Source organism: Meles meles, chromosome 13 (assembly GCF_922984935.1).
Source record: "Meles meles chromosome 13, mMelMel3.1 paternal haplotype, whole genome shotgun sequence".
NCBI lineage: Eukaryota > Metazoa > Chordata > Mammalia > Carnivora > Mustelidae > Meles > Meles meles.
The window spans coordinates 24,334,458-24,357,989 of NC_060078.1; the positions used below are offsets into that span (position 1 = coordinate 24,334,458).

At 44.5% G+C, this 23,532-nt stretch overlaps 1 protein-coding gene across 2 annotated transcripts; it reads left to right on the forward strand.

Moving 5' to 3' along the window:
* Positions 1-882: 882 nt before the first annotated feature.
* ZNF365 (zinc finger protein 365) lies at positions 883-23,249 on the forward strand. Of its 2 annotated transcripts, XM_046027744.1 has the most exons (6): positions 884-1,305; positions 2,975-3,730; positions 15,778-15,958; positions 20,981-21,018; positions 21,770-22,077; positions 22,746-23,249. In XM_046027744.1, the coding sequence occupies exons 2-5, from the start codon at positions 2,988-2,990 to the stop codon at positions 22,029-22,031; spliced, it is 1,224 nt and encodes a 407-aa protein (XP_045883700.1). In that variant the 5' UTR covers positions 884-1,305; positions 2,975-2,987; the 3' UTR covers positions 22,032-22,077; positions 22,746-23,249. The 2 variants fall into 2 exon arrangements, with proteins under 2 accessions (XP_045883699.1, XP_045883700.1); XM_046027743.1 differs by having other exon boundaries at positions 883-1,305; positions 21,770-23,249.
* Positions 23,250-23,532: the final 283 nt, after the last annotated feature.

Below are 23,532 nucleotides of genomic sequence, written 5' to 3' on the forward strand. Positions count from 1 at the left end.
CTCACAACCTCATTTGATCCTCATCACCCCAGTAGAAGGTAGTTCCCCATTATCTCTTTCACAGATGAGAAATCCAAGACACAGAAAAGCCTAACTTGATGCAGATCCTAGGAGTCAAGATTTGAATCCCAGCATTAGGATTTGAATCATGTCTGACTCCAGAGCTTGGGCTCTTAATTACATAAACAAACAAAATCTAAGATAGTCATTGAGGTATTCACAGCTGAAATAAAATCAGCGTTGAAAGGAGCAGTATGGTAAGCTCTGAGACAGAGACACCCTTAGGAGTCGAGAAGATGCATTGAAATAACTATACGGATGAACAGAATCTCTCTTTCTAATAAGAAAACCCAACAGTAACTTTTACCCTGGTTTCATACTTCAAGAGTTAGACCAGGAATACCCTAAAACAGGTTAAAATAAGAAGCTGAGTCATCAGGGTCTTTCTGAAGGAAAGAAACCTCCGTAGGATGAGAGATCTTCGCTCCTGCGGGGAGGGGCGGGGACTGGATGCCTGAGGACTCCGGGAGGGAGGAGGCGTGTCCCTCACAGATCCGGGCGAGGGCGTGGGGGGGTCTTCTCGCTGTATTTATCCACAACCCACATACTTCACTAGATTTAGTTCTGCCGGTTAACATAGCACCAGGATGCTCGGCTGGTAAGGCTAGAGGAGACTCTAGGTTATTCGGGGACATTCTCGTCCCCGTTGCTTAGGAAAAAGAGGTCCTAAAATGAACCACCGGACCTTCCTGCCGGCAGATTAGCGAACATACCCAAGCCGCGCCTCATCCTCATCCACCTCATCCTCATCCACACTCTCCCGCTCCCCAGTAACTGTAAAGTGCAAAAGAGCTGGCCGGGGCCTGCAGACAGCGCAGCGCCTCCGCGCCTGGCACGCTTTTCCCCTTCCCTCCCCCGGGGGAGCGATCCCGGCGTCTCCCCGCGTGATGTCAGTGGGATCCTGAACCCCATCCCGCTTCACGGCTGGGGGCGGGCAGACAGTGCTCCCCCACGCGGGGCAGAGCGGGGTGTCGCTCGCGGGGCCGCGGCGCTCCAGCCTTCCCACCCCCCCCCCCGCCCCCGGGGCGTCCGCTCTCGGGTGCCGGGGTCCCCGGCAGCCGCGCACGCCGCCCCCGCCACGCTCCGCCCCGGACGCCGCGGGTCCCCGCGCTACAGTGCGCGGGGGGTGGGAGCGGGCCCCGGCTTAGCCTGATTTACGGCTCTGCTGAAAACCGCTTCGCTCCCGCAGCAGTAGCACCGGCCGCGGCGGCAGCAGCAGCGGCTGCAGCTGCAGCAACAAGTCGGGTAAGTGGCGGCAGCTGGGCTTCTGCGCCTGCGGCCCGGCCCGGGGGGCGCGGCAGAGGGGGCCAGCCGAGCGGTCCCGGGCTGGGGAGGGGTCCCGTCCTCTCCGCGCGGCGGGGAGTTGCGCCGTCGGCCCCCACTTGCGGGAACTCGCGCGCGCACGAATCCGCTCTGGCACCTGAGGGCTGGCCCGCAGCGGAGCGGGGGCGGGGAGAGCCGGGACCCCCCGGGCAGCGTCTTTGCCAGACTGCCCTGGGCGGGTAGAGGAAATTAGGGCTTTTCCACCACCCTTGTGGATTGGGGTTTCCGCTGGGCCCTTGAAAGCATGAGTACTCCCAGAGTGTGTTCCCCCATTCAGGGATGCCAGCCCTTTTCCACTGCCGCCTGGAATCCTGACTTCCCCTGCCTTCACCTCTCTGCTGCGTTTTCGGCCAGGGTTTGCCCCCTATCTCTTATAGCTCGGAGTGGCACAGGAAGAGGTTTTCCTCTCTGCGGGGCCAGAGGCATATTAACCTGGAGGCTTTGCCTAGCTGGCTGGGGACGGTTTGGGCCTCTGCTTTTCCAAGAGGTTGAGGTTCCAGTAGCAACACTTTCCAGGTATAGACCCTTAGCTGAGCTTCCTCTTTCTGGGGCCCAAGGCTTGTTAACATTTAAATAGAAGCCATTCCTGGTGGGAATAGGTATGCCCTGCTTGCAAAATAGGGTTGCTAGCAGTCATCTGTTGCTAGGGCTAAGATAATAAATTCTTACAAGGAAATAAGAACTTCCTGTTATTAAAAGAGTTATGCTGATACCTGCCAGGTTCACATATTGGCCATCTCTAAAGGTCATATTAAAGCAGGATCAGAGATGAGATAAATCATTCAGAAAACCATATCTTTATAAAGTCTTGGCCATGGCCCCTAGTGGGTCAAACGTATTTAATATCTTGAGTTCCCAAATGTCAGTAATTCTGGAATACGGAGACTATCATTACAATAACATTTTGATTTCTGGCATCGCAGCAATAACTAAAAGCAAAATCTCAGGTTGAAAAATTTCCAGCTGATTCTGTGTTTAATGCCACTGCACCTAGGCTGAGTAATATCATTCTTATGTTTGAGGAAAGATCGCTGAACTCGCTCTCACAGGACAGTTTTGACAATTCATGGGAGTCTTCCTCATTTTTGGAATTCGTGCTTATCAGGATTGTATCAGTAAAATAGGGCACAGATTTGCAGTTAGTGCACTCAATTCGGGAGAGCAAGAAACTTGAATTTCACTTCTGGAGCTGCCACTTTCCATCTGGCTTTGAATTCATTACTTTACCTCCTTGCTCTAGTTTTCTCATCTGCAAAAAGAGAATGTTATCCACCTTCTTTATCGTGGGCAGGGGGAGGGGAGGCTGGCAGGCTTTTCCCTAAAGGCCAAGGAGTAAGTCATTTTGGCTTTGCAGGCTGCAGAGGTCACTCGCCTTTGACTTTAGTGCAAAAGCAGCAGTAGGCAACACAGAAAGGAGTGAATGCCGCTGGATTTGGCCCACGGATTGTAGGTTTTAATTTTAATGTGAGATATTATATACTAAAGGCATTGAAGCCAAAGGCCTCTGCCATGGTGTTGATGAACGGGCCACAATTGTTTCAGGAACATTTTTAAAGCAGACGTGTGAACTGTTTTATGTTGCCCTGCTCAGGACTTGAAGAGTAATGCAACAGAAGGCTTTTGAGGAAAGCAGATACCCCTGGCAGGAGTCCTTCGAGAATGTTGCTGTGTGCCTGCCATTCCGCTGCCCGAGGTGTGGAGACCATACCAGATTTAGAAGTCTGTCCTCGCTGAGGGCCCATCTGGAATTCAGTCACAGCTACCAGGAAAGAACCCTCTTGACCAAATGCAGCCTCTTTCAGTCCTTCAAAGACACAGACCTAGTCACTTCCTCAGAACCCCTGAAGCAGGGAAAACTGCAGGGCACCGGCCACGTGGTGAAGCAGAAACCCAGCTATGTGAACTTGTACAGCATCTCGCACGAGCACTCCAAGGACAGGAAGCCATTCGAGGTGGTGGCCGAGCGGCCCGTGTCCTACGTGCAGACCTACACGGCGCTGGACCTGCGTGCAGACTCGCTGGAGATGCCGCGCTCCAGTCCCGGACTGCCCACCTCGGACACCAAAGCCGCTTTCGAGGCTCATGTCCGAGAAAAATTCAACCGGATGGTCGAGGCCGTGGACAGGACCATCGAGAAGAGAATCGATAAGCTCACCAAAGAGTTGGCCCAGAAAACTGCCGAACTGTTGGAAGTTCGGGCGGCCTTTGTGCAGCTGACGCAGAAAAAGCAGGAGGTGCAGAGGCGAGAGCGGGTCCTGAACCGCCAGGTGGACGTGGCGGTGGAGATGATCGCTGCGCTCAGGCAGCGCCTGACCGAGTCGGAAGAGGAGCTGCTGCGGAAGGAAGAGTAAGTGGTGCTGCGCCATCGCTTTAGGCACCTCCCCCCGGGGTACAGGCGCCTGTAAAGCCAGGATTGGTTTTTATTGCTTGCAGGTACCTCGGCTACCTTTCTTACTGATACAGTTGAACTTGGGACCCACAAGGCGTTTGATACTATTTACCCTCTCTGTGTATAGTCTGCGAGCCGGCTGCAGGAAAGACAAAATATTCAGTCCCTTCTCGCCTTGGAAACTACAGCACGTTTTGAGAGAGAGGGGTGGTGGGGTCTATGCATGATGGGATCCATTCCCAGTCCGAGCTGGTGAGCTGGGGGAGGTGAGTGGGCGGGCAGAGAGGGGGCTCTAGCCCAGCCATTCCTTCTTGGTAGTCTCCGGCGTAGCAGAGTCCAGAACATGAGATGCGGTCTTGTTCAAGTATAAAAATATGCTCTGAATACCCGTAATTCTGGCTGCTTTGCCATTTTGGATTATCTGCTCGTGTTAATTAAATGTTGGTAGCTGAGAATCCATTTAATTATAGTTTTTATTTGGAAGAAGCCGACATTAGTAAACCCAGAGGAGACTTTCTGATCCTGCTGGCTTCTGTGATTTTAGTTTGAGAATTTTCTTTCTGTAGAATGGTATGACTAGAGTCAGTCAGGCCTGTTCGCACAGAGTTGGCAAGTGGTTTTCACAAGATAGAGGTGAAAGACATCATACTTGGAAAAGCATTTCCTTATCAGTAAGTATGGCTTCAACTCAAACTAGAACAGCGTACCTAGTAATGCAGTGTATTTCCCAAATGTAGAATGTTAGATTTTGTTTTAAATGGAGGCTCAGAATTTGTAGATTCAAAGAGCATAAAAATGGATATATCCCCTAGGATAAAGTAGGAGGAAGGTTTCAAATAATCTGGATTATATTATAGAGATTAACTTAATTTCCTGCTTTCCGTGTCTACTAGCACTCTTCTATCCTGTATTATCTCTTAAAATGTAGTAGTTAAAACTTCTCTGTTTGGTTCGAGGCTGAGAAACCCTATACATTAAAGAGACCATTACCTACTGTTGCTAAATACCTACATTGTACCTAGAGGGAAAACCTGCTCTGATCAACTAGAAATTTTTTTAATTACCTAGTGAGCACACATTCGAATCAGCCATGGATTTACTTGGCTTTTAGGGAAATGATCTGTAATGAAAAGTGTTTCTCTCTGGGCTTCTGGAGTTTCCCTGTGGGAAGTTAGTGCCATGATGACCCATTGTGGCCTGCTGGGTGATTAACATTGCATCACTGGAAAAATGGCAGTTGGGATTCCCCTATGTGCAAAGAAAAGCTTAGAATTAAATTTGTGGTGTTTGATTGAAAAGCAGTGAATTTAAAAGGAAAACAAACTGATTGCACATATTGATTTGTCATATTTTACTTATTAATTACAGAAGTAATAACAAATGTGGGCTGGTGGTTGCTGGGAAGGAAGTCAATATGATGGCAGGGAGAATCCTATAGTTAGATCTAAGTTATTCTCAAGGATCTAAATTTTATTTGGTGTTGTGAGTTCAAAAGTGCTTTATTATTAAGAATATCTGGTTGACTTTGTAAAAGTGGGCCATGCATGCATCAATTATGATAATGTTAACCCAGTGCTAGCACCTGAGGACCAATTGAAAAAGTAATACATGCGCATAAAAAAAATTTAACAGGGTAGAATTGTATGTGTTAAAAGGGTCCCTTCCTCTCCAAGGATACCCTGCTCCATCCTCCAGAGAAAGCTGCCGTTTAGGTCAGTGAATGTCCTTCTAGAGCTTTCCTATGTAGATAAAATCATATGTACTTTATACTCCCATACTTCCATTTGGGAGAATACTATATTCTCCCAAATGGAATCGTGACATATACTGTTCTGCCACTTATGCATGGAGTATTTTTTGTTTTAATGTAGTATGTTGCAGGCATCTTTCAGGTCCCGAGTATAGGATTATGTCATTCCTTTTGGCTCTTGCATGGTATTCTGTGGTGTGGATGCATTCATGCCTGATTCATCAGTTTGCTATTAATGAATACACAGTTTTGTTCTGTTTTCCTAGTATTAAAAATAATGCGTCAGTTAACATCCTTGTACATACATCTTTGTTCACGTTTTTGTGAGTATATCTGAAGATAAATTATGAATTGGTTTTTAGTATGTCATTTTGGACAGCTGGGAAGGAGGGGAGGCAATAGTATTAAAAAAAAAAACTTTAAATGAAAATACAGTGAAACTGCCTTAAACTTTTAAACATAAAATTAACAAAGTCTTCATTTTTTTTAAGCCTTCCATTTGGCCTGGCTTGTCAGTTTCTGTATTCAAGTCTCAAATAATCACTCTTTCTGTACATAAAATAGCACTGAAAGAGTCTTGTTTCCAGGAAGGACACTGGAGCTCTTGGTCTGAGAGGGTGACTATGGCCAGCTCTGTCAGGGTCTGGGGTGTTCAACCTCCCTGACACCCGCCCCTGCCCCCAAAACGGGGATGGAGAGCAAGTCAGCCACCCATCTGCCACACCACTGAAACCAAATTCATTTGACTAGATTTGCCTAACCGGGACAAGGCCCTTCCCTCCTCAACAGCCTCAAAGAGATGTGTCATGGACCCAAGAGGTGACCTCTTAGTTATGGGACAACCCTCTTTGGCCAGAGAGCAAACCAGGGGCTAAACCCCTAAATGAGCTCTCAAGACTCATTTGTGAGAGAACGCAGGTGGTTACAGTCCTAGTGATCGTGGACTTCAACTTGGGGACCCTTTGAGACCCAGATGGGAGATTCCGTTTAAAAAAAACCTGAACACCTACATGAGGCTCTCTTGTGTATGGATTTTTTCCCCATCAACTTTAAAGCCTTTCAAGTGAGGCTTAGGAGGCTCACTCGGTTATGGATTTTGCATGAAGCTCTTCTGCTTACGGATTTGTTCTCTAAACTTTAAAATCCTTTCTTTCAAACTGAAATGAAAGACTCCCGGGCCGCTTCTGCCCCGAAGCCATCTATAGGCGGAATCACCGTGGACTGTAGAAGGCCTAAGTAAACTCTGACAGAGGAGATCGGTTGGATAGGCAGCATCTTGTACTTTGGGGCCCGGTGAGTCTCGTTGTACCTCTGGAGAGAGGTGTCTGTAAGTCTCTGGAGCACAAATCCAAGGGAGCTGTTGCCCATCATCTTCGCAAAGTCTCTGCAACTTTACAGGTCCTACCGAAGCAGGTATTTACTTATTCAGGAGTTTTCAGCCCTATAAGGTAGCACTGCCCATAATCAGGTAAATCAATCCCGGCCGACCTTGCAGTAAGGTATCGCTTAACAAGAAAGGTCGAACTTGGATGGTAGCAGAGTTGTGGTTGAGTCGGTCATCCAAGGTTTGGAGCACACCTGTGTAATGCCACTAATCCCAAGTATTTCTGTACCTCCCTCTGGTGCGACTGGGAAGCCCTACCTGAGCACCCGTGATGGGCCTCGACACTGTGCTAGGTGTATATGGGGAACATAAAACTCATGCTGTTTTCCTCTAAGGAGCTAATATCCTACATAGGAAGAATAAAACATCCTGGGATCATCTCCATGTTCAGATCCAAGGTAGTTGAACAAGTGCTTAAATACAAGGCATGGTTTCAAATTGATAAACCATTAAAGAACAGATTTTTTTTTTTTTTTAAATGCGGAGCGGCCACACTGAGAAAGCGAGGAGGAAGGGCAGTGTTTGCATCAGTGGCCAGAGGAGAGTGACGTTGAAGGGACAGCAGGGAGAAGAAAGACTGTTAGAGAGGGCCCCTGCGGAGATGGTGTGATTTGGGAACTGAAAGGTACTCCTGTCTCCTTCAGGATAGCACTCTCATTTTACAGAAGTGGAAAATAAGGCCTAGAGCAGTGGAATGACTCGCCCAAGGACAAAAATTTGGTAGCACAGCTGAAATTGAAACCCATATTCCCCGTCTCTCTGCTGAGTGCTTTTTCCGTTAATTCACTGTGTCTCAGCCAGACTTTTGAAAATGTGGTATTTGCCCAAAGCGTCAAGACTTATGTAATACTGAATCTGGCCCATTTTGGAATGGGCTGGCTTCCTTGCTGTTTTGAGAGAACTGCTACGGTGACATCATTTATTTCTCTAATGAGATTAAAGCAAATGTCAGCTGGCATCGAAGATGTTGGGAAATAGGGAAATGCTGGCGTCATAAGGGTGGTTGTGCTATTCAGCTTCTGGAATACCGGGCCGGGTCTTTTTAACTTGACTCTCTGGATGTCCATGGCCAGTCAAAGTGGAGCGTGTGCTACAGCCAGCCCTTGATTGTGATGAGGGGCCCCTTGTAATTCTGTCTCATCTCCATCTACTCCCTTGCCAAGTCTGATAGAGATAATCCTTCCCTTCTTCCTTCATCATTTGCCCTGCTCTCTGCTGGGAGTCAGCCCAGGAGACAAACCTCACACTAAGTCCCTTCCGAGGGCCAGGTACTGTTCGAGGTCATAGGTAGTATAGCAGGTGAGTCCCGTTTCTGCTTTCATGACAGCAAGAGGCCAGAAGGTAAAATTAAATGTTAAACAGATCCTTAGAGACACGATGAAAGAGGCATAAACGGTGGCCTGAGCCAGGTAACCGGCATTTAGGTTTCTATCCTAAGCTTGCTATGGGATGCTTGACTTTTGAAGGTAAGTTTGACTTGGTAACTTGCTTTGCACAGCTAAACCCTCTTGCCACTTAATTACAGCATTCCTATTTTTGATCAGCGAAAGCAGTAACAACTTGGTCTCCAGATGGATCCATAGCTAGGAAACAGGCCAGGAAAAATCATGTTACATGTAGGGTTCAGTGGGACAGGGAGGGGTCTGTTTGCTCCATATTTTAGTGTGTTTATGTAAATGAGGTCCTCTCATTCCAGGCTGCTTTCCCTGCAGACTTAAAAATAATGTAGGAAAAAGTGGACGTCAAACATGTCCTGTTTGGGATGGTTAAAGGCTGGAGACCAAGGAGAATATCCCGTTTTTCCCTGTCTGTCTAGTGTCAGTCGTCTTCTCCCTGGACTGAGGGGCTTAGATGTAGTGTTGATCCACTTAGTACCAGTAAGAGTCATTTGACTTTCTCATTAAAGGTATTTTTTAAGCTTTTAATGAGAACTATATACGTTTTGGTTTAGTCAAAGAAGCCAAGAGAGAAAGTTGAGGCCAGGGGCCAACAGAAGTAGAGATGGCCTGGCTTCAGAAATGCCACAGGTGCTGATTCCACCGGGGGCCCCGTTGGGTATGTAGGAGTCAGCCCTGAGCTCCAGGTCGGCAGCCCAGCTCCCAGCACCCCAGTTCCCAACACTGGCTGGCGGTGGACTTCAGCTTCAGGATTTGCCTCGCGGCTGACATCGCGGTCTGTCTGAGGTGCTCCGTGATCAATAGCTAGCCTATTTTTAGCCAGAGGTATTTTTACCATTTCACATACCTCCAAAGAGGTTCATAAATCAGTAATGTAAAATGAAATTTAAATAAGTTGGTAGAGCTTTGCCTTTGGGAGGAGAAGCTGATTTTAAAGTGTTGTTTAAGAATGGAAGAGAAGCATCCATTTTCGATCCCACCCTCGGTCCTGTGGGAGGTACCTGTATTGTGGATTACTTTTTGGTTTTATGCCCCTGTACTTGTGTAGAAAAAGATAAAAAGAAACCTCAGGCTCTTTTCGTCAGTTAACGATTTTCAACTAAAGATGGGTTGTACATTTCACGCACTCAGCAAAAATTTGTTGTGCCCCTGTTGTGTGCTGGGCTTGTGTTTGGTGCGAGGGTGACCACAGTGAAAGAGGCGGCAAGGTCCCTGACCACACAGATGTCCCAACAGAACATAGTCCTCTCTGCAGTGTGCGTTGTAACAGGGTGCAACGTTCTGCGGGAGAACACAGCAGGTCGCCCACACCTAGGCATGTGTGGGAAAGCTTCCTAACGGGAGAGCCCTGAGGTCAGAATACTCCTTAAAAACAGGGGCTAGGGAAAGGCAAGGGGAGGGACCCTAGTGGAAAAATGGCATGTGCAGAAATAAGAATCTGACTCATAGCCAGAATGAGGGGAGGTCCCTGGTGCTGGAGCGGAGAAGGAGGTGATGTGCATTTATGAGGCCCAAGGGGGACATCAGGCTACAGATGGCCCTGAAAGCTGGAAACATAGGGAAATAACTGTAAATTACAGTACATGATATGATCAGTGTATTGTCTCCTATTAACAGTGCAGGGTTCGATGGCTATGTAACATTGTAGCGAACACCACAGTGCATTAATGCATGTAATCCCTCTGTCTCTACACCTGCTTCTAGAGTGGGTTCATCCCATGACAGTGTATCTTTAATTTTTCTGAATTATCCTGTCTTTAACCCACCTCAGAAGAAGAAATGGAAGGGTTTGATCTGTAAAAAATATTATCAGTGTTTCAGACCTTATGGCTGTCCTGTAAAAGGACGAGTGCTTGGGGGAAAAATACTTTTTCTAAATAAAGCTTTGATTGCACTGTAAGGGCTTTTTCACTCGGTGCCCCTCTGTTTCTGAATCTCAAGATATGGACAGATTTCTAGCTCTGCAAATCATTCTGCGTAACAGTGAGCTTCAGGCCAGTTTCTTTTCCTATACTGGTATTTCTTTCTTTAGTACCAAATATTGATTTTAAATAAGCATATTTTCCACCGAAGCTTAAAACCTTGCGTTCTCTTGTATTTAACCTTTTTAAAAAATACACATATGAGAAGTCAAAGACAGGGCTGGAGGTAAGGTAGAATCAGTTAGCTTCCCCAACGCTGGTTTGCACCACAGCCTGATGGGATTTCACACGGGCTCCCTCTGTCTTCTCACCCATCTGGCCCTCCAGTCTTCCCCCTGTATTCTGGGTCACAGAGTTGAGAACCTAAAATAAAACCACACAAGTGCCTTCCTCTTCTCTCCGATGGCATCGTGTCATTCTTTCTCTTAGTCATTCAGCTCAGCTTTGTAATTACATATTTATTTCAGTATTGGTTTCTTTTAATGTTCGCTTCTCCCACTGTATCCAGGCTTAGCACAAAACCAGCCTGATCCAGCCTGCTACCTGTTTTTGAGGAGCTTGTGAGCTAAGAATTTTTAATTTGAAAAAGAACTCAAAAGAAAAATAGTAATTCATGACATATAGGTATTATACAAAATTCAAATTTCAGTGTCTGTAAATAAAGTTTTATTGTTACATAGCCCCTGTGGTTCTTTTGTACTAGGGAGAGTTGACTAAGTGTGACAGAGACCAGATGGCCTGCAGAACCTGATATATATACTCCCCAGTCCTTCCCAGGAAATGTGGGCTGACCCCGGGTTCGGCAGTCAGTTTCTCAAGGATAGCCGTGGGTTCACGAAAGCCCCAACACTAAACCCAGTACTAGCTAACATTCAATAAATATTTGTTGAGTTACAAAATAGCAGAATAAATAAATGTGCGGACTGTGACCACATCCTCCTGGGCTTGCAGACCTCATTGCCCACCCCCCACCCGCGTTCTGAGATTCAGGAGCACTTGTACCCAGTGGGGCAGCTCTCAGACTCCTTGGCCCCCCTTCTCCTTATATTGCTAAAAAAAAATACCTGAGGACCCCCAGAAGTTTTGTTTGCATGAGTTTTATCTATCAATATTTACTGTAGTAGAAATTAAAAGTTAGGGGCATCTGGGTGGCTCAGTTGGTTAAGCATCTGCCTTCAGCTTGGGTCTTGATCTCAGGGTCCTGGGATCCAACCCCGCATCAAACTCCCTGCTCGGTGGGGAATCTGTTTCTCTCTTGCCCTCTCCCCCTGCCTCTCACCGCCACTCATGTTCTCTCTCTCTTTTTCTCTCAAATAAATAAAATCTTACCCCAAAAAACTTAGAAATTTAAAAAACAATTATTAATTTATGTAAAAATAATAAGAAATCTATTGCTTGTTAGCATAAATAACATGTTTGTATAAAAATGACTGTTTTCCTAAAAACAATTTAGCAGAAGGAGTCGCATGGTTTTATAGGTCTTGCAAATATTTGTAATATCCGACTTAAATAGAATGCAGCTGTACCCTGTTACTTTTGCATTTCTTCTGTTGAAAATCCTTTGATTGAAGTAGATGAAGGAAATCCAAGCTCATATATATATGTAGTAAGAAAAGGGAGGGGTGCTTTAATAGCTTTTTAGAGAACAAGATATTCTGCTTGGCTCCTATGCCAAAAGTTGACAACTGGTGGTTTCTTCAGGATTCATCAAGATATGAGATCTGAAATCCTATCAGGGAATATCTTGTTCTTTATATTAAAACCCATTAGTATTTCTTCCACTTTGAATGGCTATTCTAGGGTTTGGTCTAATTGTTTATGTGCTTATAAATGCAATGTGGTTAAACCTCATTCCTTTTCATTCAGGAAATTCCCAAGATTCCCTGGGGAAATAGGAAATGTTTCTGGATATTGTTAGTCCAGATTGAACAGGACGTGAAAGGGGAATCTGAAGTTGTACACACAGGCTAGTCCCCAGTTAGTCACTGGGTTTGGTAACCGTTTTTATCTAATACACCCAAACGTATTCTCAGCATGAGGCACTTCTCCAGCCATCGTCTGATATAATATCGTATTTAAAATGAAATCATCAGGCTGCTTCTGTCTTTTCTTCTTCTTTCTTTCTTTTTTTAGTTGACGTGAACCACTCATAAACTGAAATTACGTTAGTATTGATGCCAGGTTGTTGAAAAATGCAAAGGGTGTTAACTTCTCAGCTTCAGGGTACAGGGTAATTGGGTGAGGGAGATGTTAGAAAAAGATACTTCTCTTCTGCAATGTGACATAGCTCCCCAGGATCAGCTAGGAGCGTTGATGGTAATTTGCAAAAGTTTTATATAGAACCAATAGCAAAGCATTCCATGATTTAAAAATGCAGCCATAAACTGTATTGCACTCAGAGTTGTTTTCTTGCTTTTGAGATATTAATCCTGTGGGATTAAGCTGTCAAATATTGCTGTTTTACATTTTAAACGTTACAGCCTGAGAACCCCCGCATAGTAAATATGCATAGAGAAAAAGAAGACTGGAAAAATACTCTAGGATGTTGATAGTAGTTACCTCTGGGTGTTGGGATTGTGGGTCATTTTTTGTTTCTTCCTTGTCCTTTTAAAATGCTCATTACAGGGGCGCCTGGGTGGCTCAGTGGTTTAAGCCACTGCCTTCGGCTCAGGTCATGATCTCAGGGTCCTGGGATGAGCCCCGCATCGCATCGGGCTCTCTGCTCCGCGGGGAGCCTGCTTTCTCCTCTCTCTCTGCCTGCCTCTGTCTACTTGTGATCTCTGTCTGTCAAATAAATAAATAAAATCTTTAAAAAAAATGCTCATTACAACGAATACATAGTGATTATTATGTGTCATGTATTCTATCGAATGATGGAATCATTCGAATAAGCAGAGAACAAAAAAGCTGATTTGGCCCTTGCTCAGTTTTAGATCTTTCAATAGGTCAATTTTTATGTTTCCCAAAATAAATGTAAATAATATTTCTGTAATGAGGAAATTTTATTTTATTTTTATTTTATTTTTAAATTAAATTAAATTAAATTTTTATTTTATTTTACTTTTATTTATTTTATTTATTGCATTATTTATTTATTACAAACCAAAATGAACTGGAAAAAAATTGGCTCTTTTTCTATGTTTTTCTGTGTTTTTCTTTTGGGTAGGGGAGAGGGTTGTGGGTTTTGGCTGTTTTCCTGATAAGTACAGTTTGGAGACTTGTGTCATGATTCAGGTGTCACCTACGAATATGACCTAAATATCACCTATGAAGTTTCTACAACAGACTTGACTCTGAATGAATGGAAGCCTTTTTGTCGGAAAGAGGAAGGCATAGCCATTTCCCGGGCTCTGTGTTCTAGTGGTACTTTCGAGCTCCATCTAAAAGATCCCAACCATTCCTTGGAGCCATGAACAGCTGTGGCATGCTAGACGTAGCACCTGGATGGACCCTCCATCCATTATTTTGCGGCTAGGTAAGGTTACTTAGAGGCAGATCAAAGCTGAATGACGGTAGAGCTTGAAAACTGGCCAGTGCCTGTGGCCTGAACAGCTTGGAAAACACACCACTTCCATGCTGGGTTCATACGGAAACATCTGGAAATTAACTTGAGACTTGATGATGGGAGAAAGCTTTCCAAAGGGATTCATTTCTTTTATGTGAATATTTCTTAGCTACTGAAAAATACTAGAATTATTATGGAATTGGGGTTTATGTTTGATCCTGGCTAGAAAACTAGGGGGAAAGTATGATATGATATGATATGATATGATAAGCAGTTCTGTGATGCATTACATCAGAACCATCTCCTTTCTATTTTTATAAATACATAATTACCAAGGTTTTGCAGAGATGTTTGACTCTGAAGGAAGTGTCAGAAAGGTTTCAGTGTAGCCAAGTGTGACTTATTTATGAGAGAGAAAATTCACAACTAATTGTAAAAGCGAGTCACTGACTGGTTGTACAGAGTAAAGGAGCAAGAAACCACTTTTTTGCAAAAACCTTCTGCCAGACTTCCTGGGTCGGGCTTACCTGAAGTCCTGCTCTCAGGAAATTATGGAGCGAAGTGGAAGGTGCAGAGACGGCAGTGGATTTCATCAACTGTCTAGAACAACTGCATGAGGTTAGATGTTTTTAAACTGGGATTTCTTAATCTGAAATGAAAGAGGCTGGGAGGAGGATGAGCAATCTTTAGAATCTTGGTTCTGCAGAAGTTGAACGTGGCCAGAAAAAGGAGGGAGTACTTCTTGACAGTCTAGAGAGATCCTGAAGGCACATACAAGAAGTACTATAGCCAACAGGTAGTAAAATAACGGCATTCATTACCCCTGGTGGTGTGCATGGTGGGACATACAGAGGGGAAGGCTGAAAGGATCTTTATAATTTCTTATAGAGAACTGGATGAAGAGAGTTGTGATAATATGTTGGTCGTGCTGATTACCTGGTGCTGAGAATTCTCAGGCCAGGCACCTGTGTGTGCGTGTGTGTGCGCAGAGTTGCCAGTGAGAATGGCTACCAAGTTGTTACAGGTGGTGGTCTCAGGATGATGGGGTTTCAGATGGTATTTTCTTCTTTATATTCCTCATGTATTTGAATCTAAATGAATTTCATTATAATTCAGGAAAGTGTTGTTTTCATCCATGCATTAGAAATAAAAGGATATCAAATAGTAATAAAGTTATTACAATTTTTCTGGGTCTATAAATGACAGTTATATGGGTAAAGGAATGTTGTTTGAGGTATTTTGCTCAACTTTTTAGGGGAAGGGCAATCTGCATGGGCATTCTCCTCTGTCAGCTAACATAGTTTTCCTGGTGGACCTTGAGTCTACCTCAGGATGACGTTTCTTGGACTGTTTCACTTTTAGCTCAAAAATGCGTATTTGGACAAGATGACTCATTTTACACCCTTCAGTGCTCAGCATGCCCTTTCGTTTCCATACCTTCCCTCCCTGTGCTCTCTTCTCCCCCAGCAGCTAGACTTTTAAAACATAAGTTAGAACTTTTCTCAAAAGTGTCCGTTGGTTTTCCATCTCATTTATAAGAAACTCTGGAGTCGTCACAGTGGCCCCTGCTCCTTCCGTCCTCCCCGGTCCCTGCCTGCAGCCAGGCAGCCGTCCTGTCTGCCTGTTCCCATCAAAGCCTGGCTTACCCTCCCCGTGAGCCTTCCTGGCTTATTGCTTGTTTCCTTCAGGTATCTGTCCCCTCTTTTCCCCATCCTGAAAGTGGTCCCTGACCCCTTTCTGAAATACCACTCACGCTATCCCTCCTTTTGCGACTTTCTGTCCTCTTGCACCCTGTTTCAGTTTTCTCTCTAGCACTTATCACTTCTGGCCCAGATATTTATTTGGCTATTCGGTAATGACCCTCTCTTTGTACTGAAATGTAATCTCAAAATGTAATCACCAAAACATGTTACCTCTGTTGTCATTGCCGCGAGCACGCTGCCCAGGGCAGTGCCCGACACACTGTCAGCTCTCAGAAAGTATGTGCTGAAGAAATGAATTCCTGTCTCATTTCTCCGCTTTGTGTTCTGACACTTTTGCCTTGCAGAGAAGTCGTTACATTCAACCATTTCTTGGAAGCAGCAGCTGAGAAGGAGGTTCAAGGGAAAGCTCGGCTCCAGGACTTTATTGAGAATCTGTTGCAACGGGTAGAGCTGGCAGAAAAGCAGTTAGAGTACTATCAAACCCAGCAGGCCGCTGGCCTCTGCCGAGACATCAGCGAGCACGTGGTAAGTCACACAGGTCTAGCCACCATGCTTGCGGCCCTTGGGTATGGCGAGATTGGGTCCAGGACAGAGGAAAGGGGAGCTGGGGAGTGACTTTGGGAACCCTCTAGACATCAGCACCAGTCATCCCTGTGTATGAGGTGATACAGTGAGCCCCAGACGCCGACCTAGAAGTTAGTGAAATTCCGGAAACATGGTTGTCTTCACCTGACCACTCCACACCAAGAGAAATAGGTAGAGATATTTTTTATATTAGAGAATAATAGAGTTGCAAGTGACCGAAGAAATCATCAGTCCCAAACTTGGTGCTCAAGGAGACTGGAAGGTATCATTACCCTGTTTGGGAACTCTTTAAAGGGCTCTTAAGAAAGCTTTGGCCTTTCTCGGTAACAGCAAAATCTAACCATATGCCTCATTTTTTTTTTTTTTCTTTAGAGGAAGGGCAGCACCATCCGATAGTCTCAATAGGTGAGACATTCTTTAAGTAGATTTTCAAAAAGTCTTAGAAAATTTCACAGGATACAGTTCTGTAATAAATATTTGCATACAAGTTTATATATTGTTTCAGGGACTTAAGAAACCCCCAGAGCCCAGACAGGAACTGTGGATATGGCTGAAGGTGCAGGTTCTGCTGAGTGGCTTGATCAGGATTCCCTGGTCTCTTTGGGGGTAGAAGGAGGTGTAAATAACCACCCTTGAGATGAGGGGGATGGGTGGTCCTATCTGCCCTCCAAACAGGTTTTTTTGGTATCAGTAACAAAGCCAGAGGAAGGATTTTTGAAACCCCAAAGTGGTTTATAACATTTTCATGATCTGTTTGACTTTATTTATGCTTAATCCCTTTCCCAAAGATTTTAAAATGATTCTTTTACTTACCCCGCAAATGGACTGTACATACGAGGGAGAGAAAAACAAGGAACATTTATGCGAACCGAAATGTTCCTAAAGTTGCTACTGGTTGTTTGAAAAGTTTAGTTTGAGCATTTTGGAAGCCAAGATTTAAAGGAAACATGATTAAGTAACAAAAGAAGGAATGAGATGACAAGCAGGTGGTTAAAAGAAAGAAGGCGGGAGGGACAGGCAGGCAGCAGGGATAAAGGAGAGAGGGAGGAAGGAAGAAGTGAAGAAATGTTAGGCAATCTTACTGTAACGTACACTCAGCTTTAGAGCAGGGTAGCAACGGGAACTCTAGAACTTTCCAGTCAGGAACAAAAGTGGACAGGAAAAAGTAAGTGTGTTACTTCTGTGAGGTTCCAGTAACTGTAATCAAGGCACTTTCAGCCACCTGACATATTTATTATTTTCCTGTGGTGTCTGTGGTCTCCTTAGAGGGAGCTTACACTTCCCTCCTCTGTTCTTTTACCTTCTTGGGAAACTGTGAGTCCAGTCCCAACTCTGTGTGGCAGGAGGGACACTCTGAACCCTTCCGTGCCTTCTTCCCATCCTACTCTCTACCAGGACAGCCTGGAGTGCCGTCCCCGGCCGGCCTGGCTCTTCCTCGCCGTGAAGGCTGCACTGAGAAGCACTGTCTGTCCTCTCCCCTCGTTTTCTCATTACGACCTCCAGACAGCAGTGAAATCTCTAGATTGATGTATGAGGTGCTTCTTTCCAAGGTGCGTTCTAGCTTTAAGATTCTTTTATGCCCTAGAAAAATTCCCCATCACGTTTAGTAAAGGCCTCTTCTGAAATGATGTTTCGGCATCTGTGTTTCCCCTTAATTCTCTTGAGCATCTGTGTTCTTTTTCACCTGACTGATTTCTAAAAACATAATGTGCTTACTCTGATATTTTGTCTTTGTGCTCTAAAAAATGCTGTCAAATTAGACATAAAGTGACCTAATATCCCATCTGCCAAAAATCACGCACAGACCTGCTCAAAAGGAAGGTTATGAAACAGATTAAGTGTTGCATTTAGTTCCTGCAGGTTGTACATTTTACTAAATGTAAAAATTCATTTAGTATCTGTTTACTGGGAACAGGGTGAATGAGGAGGGCGATGGCCCCAGAAACAAGTCTACAAGTAACTAGGATGATCTCAGAGGCTGATAACCCCTGTAATGAAAAACGTAAGAATGTGTGCGAGTGGCCCACTCTCCCTCTGTGGTCAGGAGATGCCTTGCAGACGAGGCTGCATTTGGACTGTGACCTAAATAACAGGACCAAGGCGGCTCTGTGAAAATTGGGAAGTGGCTTAGGAGGGAACAAGCTTGGCACATTTGAGTAATGAGCTGAAGCCGGAGATGCAAGAAGGTTCCAGATCGTGATGGGGCTTCTGGGTCACTTAAGGAGTTTGGATCCATTCCAGAGCACAGAGGGAAGCTGTTGGAAGTTTGTAAGCAGGAGGTGATTTGTGTTTTAGCAAAATCCCTCTAGCTGCTGGGTGCAGAATAGACTAGAGGGGTACAGGACCGAGAAGACTAGAAGGCCATTATGGTATGGCAGGGGAAGGGGGGCATGGCAGCTTGGGGAGAGCGGAGGTGGAAAGAAATGGTGGGTATAGGACATATCCTGGGGACAATCTTGACTAAAGAAGTTGGACTTGCTGAAGGATTAGGTTTTAGCAGGTGAAAGAAAGGGAGGAATCAAGAATGAATGTAAGATTTTGGCCTGAACAGTTGAGTATACATGGCTGCTATTTACACAGAGAGGAGGTGGGAGGAAGACCCAGCGCCCGGTCTCTCCAACCCGAAACAGCTTGGGACACCATGTTTGCACTCACAGATAGGCTCTCCATGCAGCTACTTGTATTTTTCCAACCTGGAACCTTCCTCAAGGACTCTTTTGATCTCCATCCTCCTACAAAGTAGTTGGACTATCAGAAAATGGAGACAAATGATGGGACCTAAGAAGGAAGAGGGTTTCCATCTGCCAGAGGCTGTGGGGCCAGAAGGAATAGTGGCCTCTTGTGTTCGCAGGGAGGAGAGCATGTGAGGTTCTGGGGGGACCGTGGTAGCAGGCCCCACCTCCAGCCAAGCCTCATGATCTGTAGGATCACTGGAGAAATTCGGATCCAGCCACGGATTCCATTTAACTTTTTGTGTACAGACTTGCTCTTCCACAAATGCATGCTTCTTAAGGAGTCTGAGCAGCATGAAGTCTTGCTTGGACGTGCGATGTGCTAACTTGGGTTTGAAGGCCAACTCTGAAACTGGTGAATCATTGAGGCTTCAAATCAGCTACTTAACTTTTCTGCCTTATGTTCTCTATCTGTAGGATGGGGATGAAAATGCTTACCTCATAGGGTTGTTTTGAGGGTTAATTGTGGTGGTTTTATATAATGTTTTGTCCAGTGTGTGGCATATGAGACCTGCACAAGTTATGATACTTATGTATCTATGTATATGCGAGGTTGATGGCTCATCTCTACCCATATTTATTTGTGCATTTCCCTTTCTGTAATACACAGTAAACTTCTCTAGTTTCCTGAGGTCCCAGCAGGGTCCATCAGTGACATTCAAAGACACCAAGGTTTTGGTTCTTAAAACATTTTGGAAGTCAGGGACCACTTTGAATTAGATAACATCTTTGGCCTTTTCCCCAGGGAAGAAGATATGCATATGCATGCAAACACACACACACACACACACACACACACACACTTAACATTACATAAAATTCCAAAGAGTATTATATATACATATGCAACACATCATCAAACTGTATGTTTACATACATATATAGAGTAAAGTGAAAAAAATTTGCTATGCCTTAAGAATAGCTTTAAAAAGAAGGAAGCAATTTAAAGGAAGAAAAACTCTGTAAGCTTTTTTTTGTGTTTTTAATAGTTTATACAAATACTTAAGTCCATTCCAGGAGCTGAGCTGGGAAACCCTTACTAGTGGTAGTGGGGCCATGGCAGAAAGATGGAAATGCTGAGACCTTTTGGTTTCCCAGAACCTGCCAGCCTGAGCCATCTGTCCAACCTTCTTTGTATATTGCATAATGTCAAGACCTTCCTGCAAGGAAAGTGCCTTTTTCTGTCCACCTCTATTAATCTCCTATTGAATCCAGCCAGTATGAACAGGGTCAACGGCAAAGCTTACTTTTGATTGAGTCAGAAAGCAGAAGCCAGGAATCTGATATTGCCTTCCCGGGGCCATGGCCCTCCAAAGTTTGTTTAGGAAAGCTTCTTTCTGATATGCTTCTAACTGCAGACAGGGGACCCGGGGAGTGACCCTGTTATGCTGACCTTGGTTTCTCTGATTATTTGAATATGGTAAGACTTGCGTCTTGGCCACACTGGGCCCCAACACCAAGGTGGCCCTTTCTGCACATTTTCTTTATCTTTCTTTTCTTCTGTGGGTCTCTGCCTGCTGTTGTGACAGCACTTCTTTTCGCAAAGGCTCCATGAGGGAGGTCAGGAATGAAGGCTGGGAATACACTGGGTTTGCCTCTGAAGGGAATGGGGACATCTGGCTCACAAAATGATAGTTCTCAATTTGTTCTGCCAGTGATATTTGAGCCCAGCCACAAAAGGGCATGCAGACACTTCATTGGGAGTGGAAAATAGTCTCGATGATAGATGGCCCTAGGGACCGTTGTGGAGTTGGTCTTCATATGCTCTCACTTTAGAAATGATGTATTTTAGGCAATAAACATTTGATGCCAATTTTCCCTTTAGTTGATACACTGTGACCAAGCGCAGCTGTAGTAAATTAGCTGCACATGCTGCCTGAATTAATCAAGAAATAATGGCGCATCATTCTAGTATTAAAAAACATGTTTCTTCAAATGTTGCTCTGTGAGAGGGCTCTTTGACATTCTGAAATTTTTTAGATGGACTGATAATGGGCCTCTTGGAATTCTCAGAACAAGGAGCCACAGAGGCTCCCTGAGGAAGCTGAGGCTGAACACAAGACATTCGCACTCCCTGCCTTTCTGGAAGGTGCCACGGGCCGTGCTACTGATAACAGTTCCTGGCTTCTTTAATGAGAACGCTTTCTTAAAAATACAAGCAAGAAAGATTCTTAAAGCCAAATCCAACCTTTAAGCGAAGTAATGTTTTTTCTTATTTGTTTTCCTTCAGCTTACAGATATCTCCTCAAATAGGAAACCCAAATGCCTGTATGTATATCTTTTTATACTTGGGCCATTTGATTATGTTTGCATGATGTGCTTTCCTGTTACATTTTTTTTGTATATAATATCTGTATTCTAAATGGATTTGAGAGTCTCCGATGAAAATGCACCTGCCTGGGAACCTAATTTTGTAAATCGTGGATACAACTTTTAACTATGCCAATAGCCTATTAGTTTTCTGGCAGTATGTTAGTACCCAGTATTTTTACAGTATTCTATAGTGTAACTTTCTCTTACTGAGGTATAGTATAATCATCACAGCTCTATAGTAGTATTAATATAGTATATTATCACGTTAGATATACATAATATAAATATATGTATAAATTTATGCCGGGAATCACATAATCACATACTTTATGATTGCTGCATGACTAATACTGCTATATACAGTCACTTAATGAGTCAGGGGTTTGGATTCTGGTCTCATCTTTTCCATAGAGCAGCTGGGAGTCCCTTCCATTGTGGGGGACTCAGTTTTGTCACTGGTAAGAGAACTAGTAACATCGCCCTGAGAATTTGGCATCACGAGATCATTTCGTGAAAGCCACAGGACTTTTTGAAAGAAAAATACCAATTCGTATTTGACTTACTGGCAGCGTTTCTGCCACTCCAGTGTGCGGGAGTAATTGTGCCGTGGATGGTTTTTTGTTTTTTTTTTTCTCCTTCTTTTTCTTTTAAGGTTCTAAACAAAATCTTTCTTTCTGCTCATCTTCCTCTGCTCGACCATCTGTAGAAGTAGAGGGCACCCACATCCTGCATGTAACCACGCTGATCTCAAGACCCACTTCCATCCAAAAGGAAGAAGCCACCTGAGAAAAGCCAAGGATGACAGAGCCAGCATGCAGCCCGCCAAATCCATTCACGAACAGGCTGAGTCCCCAAGAGAACTCTGCAGACCGTCGAAGAAAGGGGAGCCTTTGGGGTTTAGCCGAAAAGGCAACATCAGGCCCAAAATGGCCAAAAAAAAGCCAACAGCGATCGTGAACATCATCTAAAAGAGTCATTGGCGGGCTTTGCAGAATGTTGCTCTGGGGGCCAACGGTAATGCCTTTCAGGATTCATCCCACAATGAGACACATTGGAAAAAAGAAGGGCAGAACACGTTTATTTCATGGCCGAACAGGCACCTGGATTAACCAGAATTTAACAAATGGGAATCTTGGGGAACCAGAAATCTATTACAGGCTCCTTTTAGAACCAAGAGGCAGGTTACAGAAAGAATTGGAAAAAAAACAAAAAACAAAAAACAAACCTGTCTTATTCCAAACTTTTAGTTAAAAGAAATCTCCAACTTGTAAAATAAACAGACCACTCTCCAGTAGTTTCTGCATCTGGGGTTCTGTGTGGGGGTGATTCAGCCGAGGCCCAAGGCCACACCAGATGTCCGGCACTAGGAAAAAAGTCTTCTGTGTCTACTGCTCTCTAAATTGTGGGACAAAGAATAGGAATGCAAAGTTCTCTTACTAGCAGTGCAACAATAATATTTTTACTTGTTTTTAACTTTGTCCTCAATTAATTTGAAAGTTTCCAAAAATAAGGATTCCTGTTTCCCCAACTATTGTGGTTAATTAAGATTCCAGTGTTTGGGTGGCTTCTGGGACTCGTCTCCTTCGACTTCAGTTCTCATTTCTAGTTTGTTCGATTCAGGTTTGTTGTTTCTCTGGATGCGTGTTTTTTCTGATTGGGGGTGCCTCTGCTCTCTCCTTCAGCTGAGTGTTCTGTACCCTGAGACCAAGCTGCAGCCTCTGTCTTCAAAGCCAATAGTGTTGCCTGTGGCTGGGACGGAAAACCCCATCAAAACCTTCCAACCACGAAACTCTTTGATCAACACCCATCACCAGTTCCGGGTCTGAAGGGCTGGAACAGCAGCGGATGGCACGTCTAGTGCCCCGTGAGCCAGGGCCTGGCAATGCCGCAGACGTGACTCAGCCCTTCCCTGCTTCCCTGGGAGTAGCAGCAGCCACTGTGGGCTGTGGACATGACTGTTCCCTTGCTGGCCCCACTTTTCCACCTCCTGCTGCTTCTGTGCCCTTTGATGACTAAATATACGTCCTTCCCTTTCCACCAGGTGTTTGAAGCTTTCACTGGACACTGCTTTCTAAAGTAGTTTCTGAAACGGTGCATGTGGGATCCACAGTCTGAGACTTTTCTCCTGTCCCTCCCCAAAATAGCCTTCGTTTCCACAAAGAACCATCTGTTAAGAGCCTGACGTCCTTCTGGAAGAAAGAGTAGTTATGTCTGCAAATGTATACATATACATATATAACACAAAATATATATGTCAGGTATATTAATAATTTATTTTTAAATACTCATGCAAAAGGTATGTGTTTGTGGTGGGTGGTTTTTAAACTATATACATTAGTTCACGTAAGCTGAATTCTCTTACTTTGAAAATTAAAACTATAACCTAATTAACATTAGTAGAATGATTGTTCTTGCAATAAACATCAGATTAGCAATGCATTAAAAATAGGATAATGCAGTTACTTAAAA

What these genes read in the sequence shown, in the direction of transcription:
- ZNF365 (XM_046027743.1), top strand. Translation starts at nt 2,988, where the DNA reads ATGCAACAGAAGGCTTTTGAGGAAAGCAGATACCCCTGGCAGGAGTCC. An exon ending in GAGCTGCTGCGGAAGGAAGA is followed by an intron (nt 3,731 to 15,777) that starts GTAAGTGGTGCT and finishes TTTGCCTTGCAG; the next exon opens with AGAAGTCGTTACATTCAACC. An exon ending in AATAGGAAACCCAAATGCCT is followed by an intron (nt 21,019 to 21,769) that starts GTATGTATATCT and finishes GACCATCTGTAG; the next exon opens with AAGTAGAGGGCACCCACATC.